Source organism: Haliotis asinina, chromosome 2, assembly GCF_037392515.1.
Source record: "Haliotis asinina isolate JCU_RB_2024 chromosome 2, JCU_Hal_asi_v2, whole genome shotgun sequence".
In the NCBI taxonomy this organism is placed as follows: Eukaryota; Metazoa; Mollusca; class Gastropoda; order Lepetellida; family Haliotidae; genus Haliotis; species Haliotis asinina.
Window position 1 is genome coordinate 68628247 of NC_090281.1, and position 17720 is coordinate 68645966.

General features: G+C 41.2%; 1 protein-coding gene across 1 annotated transcript in view; it reads right to left on the minus strand.

Moving 5' to 3' along the window:
* LOC137272821 (gamma-aminobutyric acid type B receptor subunit 2-like) overlaps positions 1-17720 on the minus strand; it is a 117453-nt gene that overhangs the window by 14347 nt on the left and 85386 nt on the right. The window contains exons 5-11 of the mRNA XM_067805226.1: positions 16992-17057; positions 15623-15811; positions 13626-13868; positions 12267-12327; positions 8173-8262; positions 6926-7076; positions 3293-3425 (exon numbers count right to left, since the gene is read on the minus strand). Of these exons, the coding sequence (XP_067661327.1) occupies positions 3293-3425; positions 6926-7076; positions 8173-8262; positions 12267-12327; positions 13626-13868; positions 15623-15811; positions 16992-17057 (933 nt within the window). The remainder of the gene's footprint in view (positions 1-3292; positions 3426-6925; positions 7077-8172; positions 8263-12266; positions 12328-13625; positions 13869-15622; positions 15812-16991; positions 17058-17720) is intronic.

A 17720-nucleotide genomic window follows, 5' to 3' on the forward strand; every position in this document is an offset into this window, starting at 1 on the left:
CGGGCAAGTGTGAATGTATAATCTGACAGTATCACCGCCAGACTATGAATAAACAAAACATACCAAAGTGCAAATATTTTGTCCCTTTCACTTGTGTGAGTGTTTACTTTGTTTTATACGGAACGACATGGAACGGCAGTGTTGACAAGTAGCTGACATTAATTGGACGTGGACCGATATTGGTCTAGACATGCTATTGGTGTAGTTTATAAACTCATCGCCATTGTTGACTGGCGTGATAAAGAAGTCATAAATTGATGCATGGACGATATAGTTGAGATTTATACGTACGCTTCAATTACCGACTGTCAACGTTGCACGCTTCGAGCTTCGACGTCGCGGTTTGAAAGCGCATCTCCGTGCACTGACTAAAGTAGTTTAGTAGAGTGGTTCTTCAGAGAAACCAGGAAAAGTCACACGGATTTATTTATTTTTGTGTGTGTGTGTTTATTTTTATAGCCGCACTTAACAATAGTCCAACTATATGGCCACGGTCTGTTGTAAAGTATAGGATCTAGAGCATACAATCCAGTGATCAACAGCAAGAGCATCCATTTACGCAAATGGGATATGATGACGCATGTCATCCAGGTCAACGACACTAATCACCCGACCCCTTTAGTCGCCTCTTGCGTTGCATCGGTTGCTGAAGAGCAGTGACCCGGATGTTCACAGGTATTGTCAAATGAATACCAATAATGTATTAAAGAGTCGGATGAAAATCTACACGGGGTGCATTTCAATAAGATAATAACTTAACTGAACTTAATTGAGGCGCGTACGTTTGTACGATGTTACCTAACTATACATAATCATGCTTACATGAGTAATGCCTGTAAGAAATTTGGCATTAGGAAGCCAAGAATGTGGACATCGCGATGGTACCAAAAACATTCCCGTTAATACAGAATCACTAGATCCCTGCATTCATTAACCGGCTCATCTCTAAACCGTGAATCCCCACAGCTACATACACAGTGTCGTACACACACACAAACAACAGTATCGCCACACACCGCCATGGGGTAAATTAGAATTTGATTTTCAACACTAATACTGATAAAAAAACTTCCCAGCGCAAACGGATTCACAAAATCAAAATCTTTAAGAAAGAGAACCATCTACGAAATTCCTTAAGGACACCATTCATTCTTTCGGAATTTTACATGTCATAGTGCTATCCCAATGAGAAACCATGCGTCAGTTTTAATAGACATATGATACATTTACATACACGTGACACTTAAATATACACCAAACTCAATAACAGACAATTGAGTAACGACTTCGTGACAGGCACCTACTCGATCTGACGTTAAGTTCATGAATGATCCAAAAACTTAAATGAACAGATTGCCAAGTACATTTCCAGATACATCTCAGACAGATAATCAGCTGCAGACTAGAGAGACTTGGACAATCATGTAGACTAATGTAGGCGTACATACATATTGACACACATCGAGACGATGGGCACAGTGTCCCCTGCCGGGGTATCATGACATGTCAGCTGTAGACCTGACATCATAATTGGACTATATACAGAGATGGATAACTCATGGCAGACAGTGTGGAGGAGTTTGTACAATGATATATGAGAATGGACTTCCGTTGGCAGTGAAGCATCTGGCGTGTCTCGCATACACGTACACGTCGATGGAGTCAGTGATGTCACTCTAAGGTTATGATGGTGTATTCAGTAATTCTTCTTGTAACTACTTTCTCTAAATTGTAACCTTCAGACCTTTCCAATAAAATCATCTAAACTGAACAGCAAAATTAACGCAACTGTTTTTTCACAAGTTTTTAAATTTGAAAGCTTACTTTTATGAGATTTCTCTTTTTTCGAAGCTTTCGTTTCTTTTGCTGCTCAGTATAGTCACCTTGTCATAACTGACTCGTCATTTTGAGCAGTTCATCGTACAAAGATATATACAGTTAGCAGGTAGGAGCAGCTGAAGTACCTTCATGTTGTCATACATGTAAATCCAGTTATGATGACCAATACATAGAAGAAGGAAGAGCAGGTAGACAGCTGAGGTTCTGCTACGAAAGTGACGAGTGATATGGCGGGGATGAGAGGCGTTAATACCTGACAAGTTTAAGATGTACGTACACGCAAAGATTGATTACACGATGCCATTTAGAAAGTGGTCAAATGTAACATATGTCATATTTGTGATTTCACTTTCTTAGTGCCAATTTACACTCATCAGAGGGGTACACAAAGTACGCAGTCTAGACTAGCAGTTGTCCGACTTTCATTTTTGTGGAAGTCGCGGTGGCTGAGCGGGCTAGGCGGCTGACTTTGTGTGCTGGCGATTAGGTGCCTGACTCTGAGGGTGCGGGTTCGAATCCCGGATGGGACTCAACCGAAAAAAAGTACTAGAATTTGTACTTTACTAAGAAAGTGAAATCCCAAATATGACATATGTTACATTTGACCACTTTCTAAATGGCATCGTGTAATCATAGCTTTCGGCCGTGGGAGCCATGCCAATTTACACTCATCAGAGGGGTACATAAAGTACGCAGTCTAGACGAGCAGTTGTCCGACTTTCATTTTTGTGGAAGTCGCGGTGGCTGAGCGGGCTAGGCGGCTGACTTTGTGTGCTGGCGATTAGGTACCTGACTCTGAGGGTGCGGGTTCGAATCCCGGATGGGACTCAACCGAAAAAAAGTACTAGAATTTGTACTTTACTAAGAAAGTGAAATCCCAAATATGACATATGTTACATTTGACCACTTTCTAAATGGCATCGTGTAATCATAGCTTTCGGCCGTGGGAGCCGTGCCAATTTACACTCATCAGAGGGGTACACAAAGTACGCAGTCTAGACGAGCAGTTGTCCGACTTTCATTTTTGTGGAAGTCGCGGTGGCTGAGCGGGCTAGGCGGCTGACTTTGTGTGCTGGCGATTAGGTGCCTGACTTTGAGGGTGCGGGTTCGAATCCCGGATGGGACTCAACCGAAAAAAAGTACTAGAATTTGTACTTTACTAAGAAAGTGAAATCCCAAATATAACATATGTTACGCAAAGATTGATTGACTTTTTTTGTTTAATTGGGCACTTAGCAATATTCGAGGGATATTCGAGTCTGACCACTCGATCCCTTTAGTCGCGTCTCACGACAAGAATGGATGACTGAACGTCAGTACTAACTGGGTATTTTAGATTTCAATGAAAAGTAATATAAACACTTGTGACACACCTTACACATAAGGGGAAACGAAATCGACATCATACCGGGTTCACGGAAAGGGAAGATAGGGGACTACAGTCGGAACGTACCGTACACACAAAGGGAAAAATGTGCCAGTCCAGGGTGGCGTCGTCCATGCCGAGGAGGATGACGGCAGAGTAGACGAGGATGCAGCCGACCACCGCCACGTTGTTAAGTTTGGGGCTGGACAACTTGATGTAACTGGAAACAGGACCACATGATCATATACATCACTATCTTACCTCCATGTAAAATACTTTAATTGGTCAATGAAGCTTTGTCAAGTATCAACTGAAAGAAATATTACCCGCCGCTACGGTAACCACCAAACTCTCCGCTGAGACGCTGTATCGCTAACATTCGTATGACGTCATAATATGAGGCATGCAGAGCCCAGAGTTCGAAAACCGTTCGATCAGCTGTTTCTGAGTTCCCTATGTGCACATTTATTTTACTGACTTTCACTGCTTTGCTTAAACTATTTTGTACATTGAATCGTTTGCACACTCAAATTAAATATCATTAACCATTTTTTTAGCAGTTCTAAGCTTGCCGGAATACGTTTAACTGATTTCAAAAATCCAGTCGTGAGACAGACGCCATTTTGTCATATACTAGTCATTAGCGATCCTCAAAATAAAATAAAAGTATATTTTGTATTCTCATAATATCCATCTATATCGGCTTCAGGTGGATCGGGAAATGAAAACGCGGTATCCTTCATTCTGTGTTAAAGGTACAGCGATGTGATCACTCCCATTGTTTTCCTTTCTAGTGTCCAGGCAGTATCCATGCTCAGTCGCCATTGTTAAACCCGATCCCCACAGTCGGCAGAACAGGCATGACACACCGGGTAGTTATGCTATCCGGAAATCACAATGGTCCTGTGACAATGAGGTGAGAATGGTGCCCAATTCGTGTGTAGAAAATATGCAAAAACATGGGCGGCAACATTTTTGAGAAAGTGAGAAAGAGGGAGGCACAAATCATTTTCACCCGAGTTTCAATGGTCTTTAAAAAAAATCAGGATAGAAGCCCCCCCCCCCCTTCCACACACACACACACACACAAACACACAAACACACACACACACACACACACACACACACACACTGAATCCGCCTATAACGACACACCAAATGACAAAATTAATTCAAACAACATTCAAAATCAAAAGTGGAGTTTTAATGGCTACCTTCCATTTTGCCCCAACTCCACTGCATTACGCTCACGACGCTTAATTGTGGTTATCAGTACTTCCGAACTATCAAAGGGTGTGAAAAGGTCTTCTTGATTTGTCGCTAATACTGTATTTAACGCACCTGTTCCCAACCACTATCAGTCATTACCATACACTGCATTAATTTAGAATTATTAATTTATACGTGTAACGTTTGTCCCTCCCGTCGTTGCTTTTCACCACAGTGCACACGTCTCGCCGACATTGCTACCTTCCATCGTGAGTTGTTATACGGGCGTTTGGTTATGACGCCTGTGACTTTTTCAAAATCAGAGCTATATCCAAATGTATTGAGAGTTAAAGCTTTCAGATCCATACACTTCAATTAGCTCTGAGAAGAAATGTAACAACAGTGAATTCCAGACAAAAGACGTTTTTGACATGCTAGCATATTTCTAGATAATTAAAACCAACGGCCCTGACCATGGTACCAGACACGTCGGAGATTATTCGTGTTTTCTGTTCTTTGCAACATATACCCTAAGGGACAGTTTCAGTCAGTTTCAAAATGCGTGCAAGTCCGCCATTAATCATAAGAACTAAGGCTTTCAAAAAGGTAATTTGAAAATGTCAGCAATGGATGCAACTAAATATGATTAATGTTCTTTCTTTTGAAAAGTGTGCACCGCATGGAGGAAAGATGGTTCGTCAAGCGCTGTGATAATGATCAGCCTTATCAAGTCCTCCAAGAACTCTCAACGGGTCTTGCTGACCTCATGTCGATTGTGCACGTGCAAGGCGTGCTAGGTCGGAGTCTAAACTATCTAATATCTCATCTTAGTCAACATTGTCAGATGCTAATATAAACATTGTATAAGAAAGGTTCCTATGCGAGTATTCTCGAGAGAATTATATCCTTTAACATGGCCAATTCAATCAAAGAACAGTTCTCATAGCGCCAAACGCCGTCTCATCAATTTGATTTCATATGCGTGTGATTTTGAGAAGTGATTTGAAAATACTCCTTTTTCAACTACAAAACTCGGATGGTAGTTAACACAATTGTTTTGCGTTGTGGGAAATCACGTTCTTCGGGTCTGTTAAGCCTATAGTGATTTGATTACAGAGAGACCTGAGAATTGCATCTCTAATGAAGAATAATCCATAACGCGGCGCTATCGCCCAGCGTACATACCTTCAGACCAGCGTAAGAATAATGGTTAGTCACATCCATGGAAAACTCGATTCCAACATAATAAGGGCATCTCTAATTTCTTTGATCCTGTTTTTAACAGAATGTAATTTGAAATTATTCGGTTCTGCCGTTGAAGGCCAGCATGTAACAAAACCGCGAACGAAGATCGTCTTCTTTCACAAAGTTAATCACTACGTCAAGTAACTGTTTCGCTTTTTGGGCCCACAGCGTTGATGTTTAATGAACAGACAAGATGCGTGAAGATGATTATACTGTGTGTTTATGGGCGATAGAGTGAAGAAGAGGTATCAATCATTGTAATTTAAACACGTACATGTTTCAATCCGATCAGTAAAATCACTTTTATTTCGCAATTGTTTTAGCTTAGCAGCAGTGGAGTGTGACATGGCGTTGGCCTGACACTGACGTGCGAAAAAACAAAGAAAGAGAGGTTTCCATTCAATCAGCTTTGCCAGTTTTCATTAATCAGATAGGAACATCCGCACCGAATGTTTCCCTATGACAGATTATCATGCTCTTCTTTAACAAATCATTTTGTTTGAGTTTTATTAATGGCGTTCTAGACAAACATACGAGTCAGTTGTAAAATGTAATTGAACGTTTTGCAATGTGTCCATTAGGCCGATTATAAAATGTGACGTTGAGCTGACGGTTTTTCAAGTTTTAGGAAGATCAGGACAATTATGAAGATATTTTGTTTTAATACAGAAATCAATAGAATTTCAAAGAAAGTATTTGGTGAACAGATGAATGGAAAACCTTTGAATGTTGTTTGTAGCACTTTCAGTATGAGTTTAGTTCCATAGTGGTATCGTCACAGCTGAGAGTTAAAATTTACGGTGACACCAGCTGCTATGTCTACAAACATATCACAAAGCCTTAAATAAATTTAAAAGCAATTGCGTGAAACATGTTTTAGAGTAGCAATCTTACTTACAGATGGTTCAAACACTGCTGGAAGCTTCCAGGAACCAAACAAGGCCATGTTGTTGGGGACAATGGGGACTGACGTCGTAATAAACCCTTTAATTATGTGTAGATTTCGGAACATTCAACACATGCGTAATATGAAAAACTGCGTTTCAGTGCACCATGCATGAATGTGGGAGTTGTATTATATACCGATTTGAATAGTATACCCGTTATGCTTCATCGTTTCACTTTAATGTGGCGGAAACGTTGGAGGTTATACACGTTCCAGATTCGAGACAACAATCACAGGTTTATGTTCCGTTTCAGGAACACCAACCTATAGCGCCACTGTCGCTTGGGTCGCATAGGGCACGAGAAACGTTTCCTACTTACCGGAGTTTCCTGTGATGTAGATTAAACGTGAGAAACAAAATGGCGGCTATGACCCCAAAGCCACAAAGCACGCAAGACACGTAGAAGAACAATGGATCAATGGTCTTCTGGCTCAGCCACACAATCTTCTTGTCCCGTGGTACACGACCACCTGTGGCAAGACAGAGAAGTCCAGATAAAGGTTGACATAGCCAATTTCAGCAACTTCTGGCACTCACAAAATGAGTAACTTGGGGCTTTAAGTCGCTTTTAACATTGAGTGGGTTTTGGTGCAAGAGGGAAATCTAAATTATGCAAATTTAAAGCATCAATCATGGGGAAAAGTGTTGATAATGAAACTTTTGTAATTCTACATATTGTTCATTATCACTATCGAAAAGGGAAACAACTGCATAGGAGCATCTTGATGTTGATGATTAGACCAGTGAAGTGTCAAATCTCTAAAATTATTTAAAGACGATACATTAAGATTCGGTCTCAGACGTAAGTTTTGCCCACAGCGACTGTGCAATGATTAGTTTCAAGGAAAGCCTGTTTTGGTAAGCAAAGCAGCACTGTTTCACACAATCACTGGATCAGTCACTGGCCTTTGCGCCTGCATGTATTCTTTCCAAAGAAGGCAATAGATTTAATTAGAATCATCCCCTGAAGAGTGGCAACGTAATGACTTTACTCACGCAATGCACCCAATCAGTCAATTGCTGAGCGAGAGACTACGCAATTGTTTGTTGTATATGTCATTGGAGATCGATGCGTAAAAGTAATGACGTCATATGAGTATCCATAAATAGAAGAATAAACATAGCTTGATATAGTGTACAACCTATCTCCCTGTATGACATAGATACTTCAGAGCGTGTAGCAACATTAATGTAATATTAAAAATACAGGCATAAAATCCACCTCCATCGGCCTTGTTTTTGCATTCCCTTTTGGTTTGAAGATAAGGTTGATTAAAAAGTCTGTCAGTTTTGGAAATGTGTGGAGTTTGTACTAACCTAGAATATGTGTGTGACCGTCTACGAGCTGTGACAGTCTGAATACAGCGCGAAGCCTCTACTAACCTTGAAAACGCCTATGACAGTGTACGAATAGTGCGTAGCTCATGGTAACCTTGCAAACATCTGGGACAGTCTACGAACAATGCGTACCTTGAACTAACGTGACCATTTACGACCGGTACTTAGCTTCTACTAACCTTGGAGACGTCTGTGAAAGTATACGAACAGTGCGTCGCTTGTACTAACCTTGCCAGTTGATGTCTCGGCACTGATTGCAGTTAAAGTCCAGCTCGTCGCTGTTGGGTTCCAAAACTGCCACACGTGTAAAGTTACCGTCTGAAACAAACACTTACAAAGATAATCCCAAACTATTTCATCCTCAGCGTGTTTAAACATACTACTAAGAGGGAGTTTGGCACAACCCCATTCTTCCATAGTACTATATTTAATTTGTAATGGCATGACAGATACAAGAGAAATCATCAGATGCAATATATGGGGTATCATCAGATAGGCAGTCCCCTTCGCTAATTCGAAAGAACAACTTTTCTGATTATTGCAGAAAGTCCTGCGCTTGTAATCTGTCCAGCTTGATGAGGGTATTGCTATATAATCTGCCCACTTCTATCAAGGAGTAGTTATTCAGCTGTCAAAACAAAACGACTGGTGTTCAGATCTTTGCCTTTTGTATGTCATGTCATTTTTTAACGTTCGATACACATTTGCTACAAAACATAATAATTTGTTACAACTGCATGAATATAACATTGAATAAACTGGAAATGTCATGTACAGTTATTATAACAAATACAGTCGTGTTTCAGTTAACACAAAAATCGGAAAGAACAAGCAAAAGACACTATTTTGTAAAGTTCAATGACAGAATGCCAATCGGACAAACACAACACTGAGACAGATTTAAGGTAAATATTGTAGCCACGGAAAAATTAAATATAGATGTCCATTAACTTAATAAATAGGAATAGACATAAGGTGACAATGACAACAGTGTGCAAAGTTTCAAAAACAAATGCCTCTTTGTTTTGGAAATATGGTCGTAAAAACACACCATTTATGAATCAAAGTCTTGCCGTGGAAACAGGGAAATATGAAATATCTGAAGTTCCTTCATGATAAAAGGCTTCACCTGACTACCTGGTATTTTTGTTTGTCTATTACATGTAAGATCTAGATGAAAAAGTTATCCCCACCTCCAAACCCCAACCTTCCGTATTAGATAACCGGGTCAATGTTTCGCATGTTAAGTTCATTTAAGTAGGAGGCTGTACTTCTTGTATGCCGTTATGACTAATCAGTTTGTAACACACTGATCTGTAAACTCCAACATGTGAAGGCGAAGACAATATTAGTTCATGATATATATTCATTTTGTATCAAGGATGTTGCATTTGTAATTTGCGTCGTTAAACCTCTCCTCTCGTTACTTTGGAGGTCCACCTACCACCTGATCAGTGTATGGTTATGTGGATTTAAGCTTCCGATACTTCGAGCTAGGGCTGCCCCAAAACAGACACGTGACACACACGTGCACCAACGGTCTCGCCATTAGGCTATGAAGTATGCCTGGGGTTTCTACCCAAGTGCTTTCACCTGTTTAAGTTAACAGGTTTGGACTCAACATTCTGAAGGCCATTTTTGCTCCCTACATCACTGGATAGTCACGTGGTTACGACAGACCTAAATAGGGATCGTAAGTAGGTCACGGCACTTCGCGAGACCCCACGTTGTTTAGCACTTCCGGTCACAAACAACATTTCATGCCTTTTAGAATTATCTCAAGGTAGTCAGAAAGTAAGGAACCGAGAATCCTGGAGCACTAACAAATTTCCGATCTAACCACGCCAAATTAGCCAGCTATTACGAATGTCAACAGCTGTGGCAGGCATGTATGGTTGTACACTTGGTCCGGTCTAGTGAGGCCATATTTGGCGGTTGTGCAATATGGAAACAGAACTTGTTCTTGAATATGCATTTGCCACCGGAAATCTGGTACCGGAAATGAGCTGAGCCCCGTCTCGCATATCGCACGCTGGCTCGCGCAAAGGTCCCCCAAACCAGCTTCGTATTGCAAGTAGAGGTCTCGCGAGACCAGAAGGCCGTATTGACAGTAGTGCGTGTCGCTCGTACAAGGACAAGAACGAATTCAAACGACATATGCAATAGTGACGTCATGACAAGTCCTTTGTGGTGTATTAATATTCGAAATGGAAATACCTCGTGATTCACTGTAATTCAATTTAGCGCTTACACAAGGAATGGAATTGTAGAACTAATTTTTCTTCCATAAAACATTCCATGTCACAAAATAACTGGCCACCTATGTCTTTAGAATCACATTTCGCTCTTTATGCATTGTTACTGGAAACCCGTCAAATCAATTTTCCTGCTTACATAATTAGCCAGTATTAGCAGTATACAGTCATGTTTATATCCTGTCGTGCTGTTCGTTGTCAGTTTTAAACACGAAACAGATGAGACGTCCAATTGTTTTGTTTTGTCGTTAACCCACACAACCTTTGATGACTTTTTCGAATGAAGAAAGAAGACATTTCTACCGAGAACCAACAGATTCATCTTAAAATGATCTATTTGCCTTTGAGTATACGAAAATGGCCGCTTCGTGTTTCTTTTCAAGCGCTAAATACACTGGAATTTCTTCGAGTATTAAAAAACAGTTTCATTTCTGTTGCCTTTAGGATATGAGAATGCTGAACAGAGCCATTAAACTATTATGACTGTATGATTTATACAGCAAATGAGGTTGAAGGTTTATTATCACGTCAGCTACATTAACACGCAATAATACCACCGAATTACTGTACATCAAAGTCACTTACATTTACGAGACCCATGGAATCGCTCATGTATCGAATAGACGTAATTCGAATGTGATGAATGAGTGAGAGTGAGTGAGTAAATATGCTTTTACCTTTTAGCAGTGTTCCAGCAATATCACGACGAGGACACCAGAAATCGGCTTCACACATTGCACCCATGGGGAGAATCGAACCCTGGTCTTCGGCGTGACGAGTCAACGCTTTAACCACTAGACTACCCCACAGCCCCTCGGATGTGATGAAAGAAAATGTGCATATGGGATTGACGTATCATAACAGTAAACAGATTTTAGAGACTCTACCACTTACAGATTATCCGGGTTACAAGTGATCTTCAGGCCCGCGTGCTTGTAAGAGGCGACTAAGGGCATCGGGTGGTCAGAGTTGCTGACTTGGTTGAGACATGTCATCCGAGTTACGTAGATTGATGCTCATGCTATTGATCACTGGAATGTCTGGTCCAGACTCGATTACATACAGACCACCGCCATATAGCTGACATACTGCTGAGTGCGGCGTTAAATAACAAACCAGCCTACCACATAAATGAGAAGAGAATGACACACAAAGAGCTTCATGACCAGTGTAGTTCCAAACGTGCCGTATATCGCGTAGATGGTACATAAAACAGCTGATAGTGTCACCCACGGAGGGGCTACAAGAAACAAAAACACATCTACAGTTTTCTAAACGCATCCAGTAAATCAACACTTGCAAACGACTGCCATACAGGTGGAATATTGTTCAAAGTGCTAAACAACATGCAAAGAAATTTCATTTCACAACAATATTAAAATATATATAGCCTGAAAAGAACGCTGGTTGCAGTACTAAAAGTACATTGACAAAAAAGTGAAAAAAAGAACAAGACTGTTACGCAACGGAAACACGTGGTTCCATTCATATTCCTTTGTCTAAGTTAAAGGTACCGACGAGCATACGCTTTTTGTAAGCTATTTTAGTTCGTCTGTTTGCCAGAATCTCACTGTAGACTGCATACCTTACATATGCAAGTACCTGTACATAGAGGGCGGTGGGGTAGCCTAGTGGTTAAAGCGTTTGCTCATCACGCCGAAGACCCGGTTCCGATTCCCCACATGGGTACAACGTGTGAAGCCCATTTCTGATGTCCCTTGCCATGACATTCCTGGAATATTGCTTAAAGCGGCGTATAAATCAACTCACTCACCCACTCGCATGTACATATACAAAATGAAGATTAGGGATGCATGGAGGATGAACGAATGAGTGAAAAGCGCCCAAGAGAGCACAATAAAGATGTTTTTCAATACTTCTGGGTCAGTTTGAACCTAATCTATTATCCACTGGCAAACTTGCAGCGCACTGGAATACTTAACTGCAACGTTCAGTTCCTGCGCGGTGTTCTGTTCAGATGATTTCATCGTAAAACACAAGTCGCTATTGCATAACACACTTCTCCTGTAATGGCATGGGTTTGATATCATTGGTATTGACAATTACCTTGGTTTTGATAGATGACTGCTATACTCTCTCTGTCGGATCCTTTGAAGGAGACGGGGCCCTGCGAGATAAAAAGATAGTTGTTAAAAAAAGTATGGAATGGTATATGCGATCTTATTCACCGGCGCAGACATGCGCTGATAACACGGCTGAAGAACATGCTAACAATGGCTTTCATTTCTCAGATGTTTTTATTTGCACGCAAAATAATGCACGCTTGTCTGGATTTTACTTTTTGTTGAAGAAAGGTATCCTTGATATATAGTCGGCTTTTGCAAGAGCGATTTCCATAAGATAATAATTGTTTTGATCAATTTGCAAAAAAACATGAATCTTATGATCATTTGGTTATTCTTTGAGATAGGGTTGAGTGCTCACACTGATTAAATGTCCAGCAATGCAGGAGGTCGGGCTACGTCAAGTTGTATTGATGAGCACGTTGGGCTCTTGGTGTATATTTCAAAAGAAAAAAGTGGTTTTGTAGGAATATATAAAGTCTGATCTTTGACGTGACATATTGACTGATCGAATACACGCGAGTATTCACATTAAAATTCCAATAAAGATTCACATTAAATTCGACATAAAATGCCTCATTGTACGGGCGAGAGATAGCCCAGTGGTTAAAGCGTTCGCACGTCATGCAGAAGACGGTTGCCCACATGGGTATGATGTGTGAAGCCCATTTCTCCTGTCCCCTGCCGTGATACTGTTGGATTGTTATTGGGTTTTTTTTAAAGTGGCGTAAACCTCCGCATTCTGTGTTTATTGTTCACACCCAGCTCCACGTAAGTATCCTCGCGTAACATATCAAGCCTGCAACCACGACCACAGCCACATATAACAGTCGGCCAAAAGAAAGAATATTGTGGAAAAGTTGATTTGACCAAACAAAACGGCTATTTGAACGTTATAAGGTAGAAACAGTCTGGAAACACTTCTAAAATAAGGACCAAAACAAATATGATACTCGTATGAAATATCGATTGATTATTTTTTATTCAAATAGCATACACACATAGTGGAGGTATTACCAGATATCAGGAATCAGTGATAAAGTTTGCTACATCCACTGCTTTATTAAGACTAATCACTTGCACAAACCTTCCGCTTAGTGTCTTTAGTGGATTCGTCTTGACCTTACCCCAGTTTTCAGCTGAAGATGAGATGAGGCCTTTCTTTTGTGATTGGGTATCCCGAAGGATACGATTGTTATGCGAAGGAAGTCATCTGTAAGATGACTGTCCGGGGAAAAAACAGCTTTTATCATCGCAATTATTGATTAGAAAATATTCATGAAACAAACAGGGTACACATTTATATACACACGTACACATACGCGCCCATACGAAAACCTACCGAGACTCCGACAAAGCCAAGGTCGTCAATGGTTTTCATGAAGGCGTCCTTCACCGGGCCCATGTCGGAGTAGTTGAGCTGTCTGAGGTCGGGGAGGCTGCTGTTGCCTGTGTCGGCGCGTTCAAGCGTCGCCCTCAGTGTTAACGCTATCGTCCACATGGTGTCGTAAGTGGTACTGGCATACATACTCATCGGCGCAGATCCGTTGTTCTCCCAGTACTCGCGCTGAAAGTCCCCTGTTGTCTAGAAACACCGTCAAACAGTTGCGAATAGTGCACGTGGGGAAATATGGTGAAATGGCATCATAATACTCTGTGCGAAACGATCATAATACGCTATTGAGACTTAGGCGGGGGAGCAACAGTGCTGTGGTAAGGCGTCTGCCTATCACGCTTGAGACCCAAGTTCGCTGGAGGCACCTAAGTCCGGGTCCCGAGATGCGCAGTATCCTTGGACAAGATACTTAGATCCAAATTGTCTCAGTTCACCCAGCTGTAAAATGGGTACCCGTGAGGATGTGCTGACAATGTGAGTTTTATAGTTAATTGCGCCTAACAGGCAGAATGGTTGTATAATCCTCAGGGAGTTGAAAAAGTAGCAGATTGTACTATAGTGTCCTATGACCCGGGATATTGCTATTAGTAGCGCCGTGAGCAATCAATGTGCCTGGATATTCTTGGTTTATGGAGAATATCAAAATTAAAGTAGTTATTCATTCAGCTGTTATGACCCTACTGCCTACACCTCCCAGCAATGCTAAAGCCCTAAATAAAGCAAGTCTAGACTTCTCCAGGTTCAAATATATGTTTCCACTTCCTCCCTATAGCCCCCTAAACGTTTTATCTTTGCAAATAAGTGTGGACGCCGCACTATCGGCGCCCTAAAAGCATTATCAGCCGAGTTTCAAATATCACCTTAATATTAATTTCTATCTTCCAAGTGAAGACATGCGCTCTGCTGTCCTTATCGAATGAAACCTGAAGTGTTTGAACATCACACGCGTGCAAGTGCGCAGGGAACTGTTCGAGTCATCTTCCGTTTCATAGTTTACATCAGTCACTTCGATATTTCACGCCGTGATTCTACTTCTTGTTGTTTCACGTAGCATGAAAACGGGAGACATTTCAGGCAGCAGAAGAAATAGTCCCCACCGAGGACAGGGGAACGAGGAAGCGGACCTCAAAGCCTGAGGGAAATCATAGATGCGCGTTAGATTGTAATGTATACACCAACCGATGCGTGATGACGCGAATGTTACAGGAGACCAATTGAGCAGCACTGAAGGATGCTCTTGAACAACTAGAGGAACATCTCGCGGTGGAGGCCTTATCGGATATCAGGAATCTATGATAAAGTTTGCTACATCCACTGCTTCATTAAGACTAATCAATTGCACAAACCATCCGCTTATTGTCTTTAGTGGATTCCGTTTGCCCTTAACCCAGTTCTCAGCTGAAGATGGAGATGAGGCCTTTCATTTGTAATTGGGTGTCCCGAAGGATACGATTGTCATGCGAATGAAGTCATTTCGGAGATGTCCGGCCCGGAACAAACAAGCAGCTAGTTTTGTCATTTTTCACATCGCCATTATTATCGATTGAAAATGCACAAAGAGGGCACAGTCACAGTGGTTAGGTTAGTCATCAGCTCTGGGCCTTGCCCCTAAAACGCAGCCCAGACAACGAATTGGACTTATCCCTGGAAGCGCTGTCTGGTCAACACACTACGGAGACTCAGAAACACTGCAGCCTCCTGCATTCAGAAGGCCTGTACTCCTGGGAACTCTCCCAACGTCAATGAAATGTACAGGAAGTACCAAACCAAACTCACCATATACAATGGTGAATCTGACAGCATTGACCTTGGGATCATACAATGCTGGAATAATTCAAAGGGTGGGGCGTTTCTACACCAACACCACCATGCATGTACATATTCACGGTTATATTGTGGATGAACTTCCGAATCAGACATTGTTATGAGAGGTGCGTTCCTACCAGATTAGCCACAGACATGGTATCCCCCATGAGGTTGTTGAGACTGGACACGATGATGTATCCCTCCGCCGCTTCCCGTAGTTGTTGTCGTGTGCAGCCGCTGATGTCGGTGCTGTTCCACCAGGTGTCTAGGAAGCTCCCGACGAGAAGCCACACGTAGCGGTGACCGTACATACCAAGCTTGTAGGCCTGCATCAAGAAAAATATACGTTTATTTCTGTATATTTCTGCAAAATTGCAAACTTGGTCATCTTCGCTTATTTTTACTAGGAGTGGGGTTAACTTTATGTGCAAAGAGTGAAGCCGATTTCTGATGTCCCTGACTTTCTCATCACACGTAAACTGATATTACTGTTTGTAGTAAAATATTATCTATCGTACTTTAATAAAGAATATAAGACTCATGTAATTATTGAAGCCAAAAATTATTTAATTTTTCAGCTGTTCCATATTTCTCAATTATGTCAACATTCAACAAAGAGGTAGCGGCATCGCAAATGCTCAATATGGGGCAAAATACTTCCCAAGGGATTTAAAACTAATAAGTTATGCGTGAAGCGTGAGTTTCTTTTGCCCCTCGGTTAAAGAAAAAACAACCAGTAAAAAAGTTGACGTAGTGTGACACAACCAATACACTTACAGATTTGTATCCAGTGTGTATAATTACTAGAAGAAGTAGACTGAGGATTGGTTGGTCGAAAAGGGTGGCTGTTTGTGTCATGGTTCGCAGCTGTGCTTTCTCCCCATATAATCAACATTTTGCGTGCCTGAACAACCAGTTATTCAGAGGTCATAGCCGGAATATATATTGCTCAGTGCGGCATAAAACCTTCAGTCCTTTGTATATCCATAAGCAGCCGGACACGGCTAGATACTCGGAGAACGAGAGACGTGCTTTAATCTTGTATCATTTGAGCATCTAGAAGCTAACCCTGGTATATCTAGACAAGACATTCTTAAGGCAATTTGTTCATAGATTTCTTCCATGATACAAATTTATTCTAATTATATTGTACACGTGTTCATCTGTCGCCAGGATACACAACTCCACGGCCGCTATAATAGGCTAGACAGGGTTACATTGCGCAGCAGTTCCAGTATCTGCTAGTCGCTGGTTTAGATTCCCAGATCTTCCCAAACTGGTACCATGTGTTCAAGTACTCTTACGTTCCATAAACTGTTAAACATGCGTAATGTCCTTTTCTATACTGACACGACATAATACCACTAAATGTTAAAACCGGTCTTCAACATAACTCATTCACTCACTCACTCACTCACTCAGCTCTGGTAAACTGTGAACATGTCCCACAGAGGAAGGGGTGGTGCATATTAGAAAGTACTGATATCTTTGTAAACCAAGACAAACCTCACAGAACACTTGCCTCGCAGAAGCCTGCGAAAATCCTCCGATCAAGATCCGGACGTCTAGTGTCTGAAACCGTCAGACACATTTATCACATTCTTTACAGGTATTCATATGAAGAGCACATAAACAAATCTCTGCTTTAACAAGTGACAAGTTTATTTGCATTACAGGTTACAGGAATAATCATACAAAGAGACGTGTAGTGCGGTGGTTCTATACATACATTTCAATAAGGAGCTTATCAAGGTAGGTTTCTTTTCAGATACATAAATACATCTTTAATACCCTTCGGGTCCACTGATTAGGGATGCTGGGATGATTCATCAATGGGCGGATTAGTAATAATAAGGCGGCAAAACATTCTCCACTTATTTTCAGTCTGGTAAAATCTCAGTTTCAGAAAGTTTCAGTACAAATCAAACTGATTCTGTCTGATTGGGACGTTATGTCGGTCTGATCATTATTTGTGCCAAACACAAGTTATGAAGAGATAGGTAATAATGTACTATGTAGACTGATAGCTGATACAATGGATGGATCGCCATATTTAGAGTCTAAGTCTAAAAGAAATTCTATGTGTATTATTACGTATTTTGTATCACATATATGTGATAGTAAACAGTGATTTGGTGGAAAATATTTGAAGTGCTTTCAAATACTTGAAAACGACGTGGCGGTTCTTAAATTAATGCAGCAGCGGGACCCGTTTTTAGATAGAGAACAGTGTTT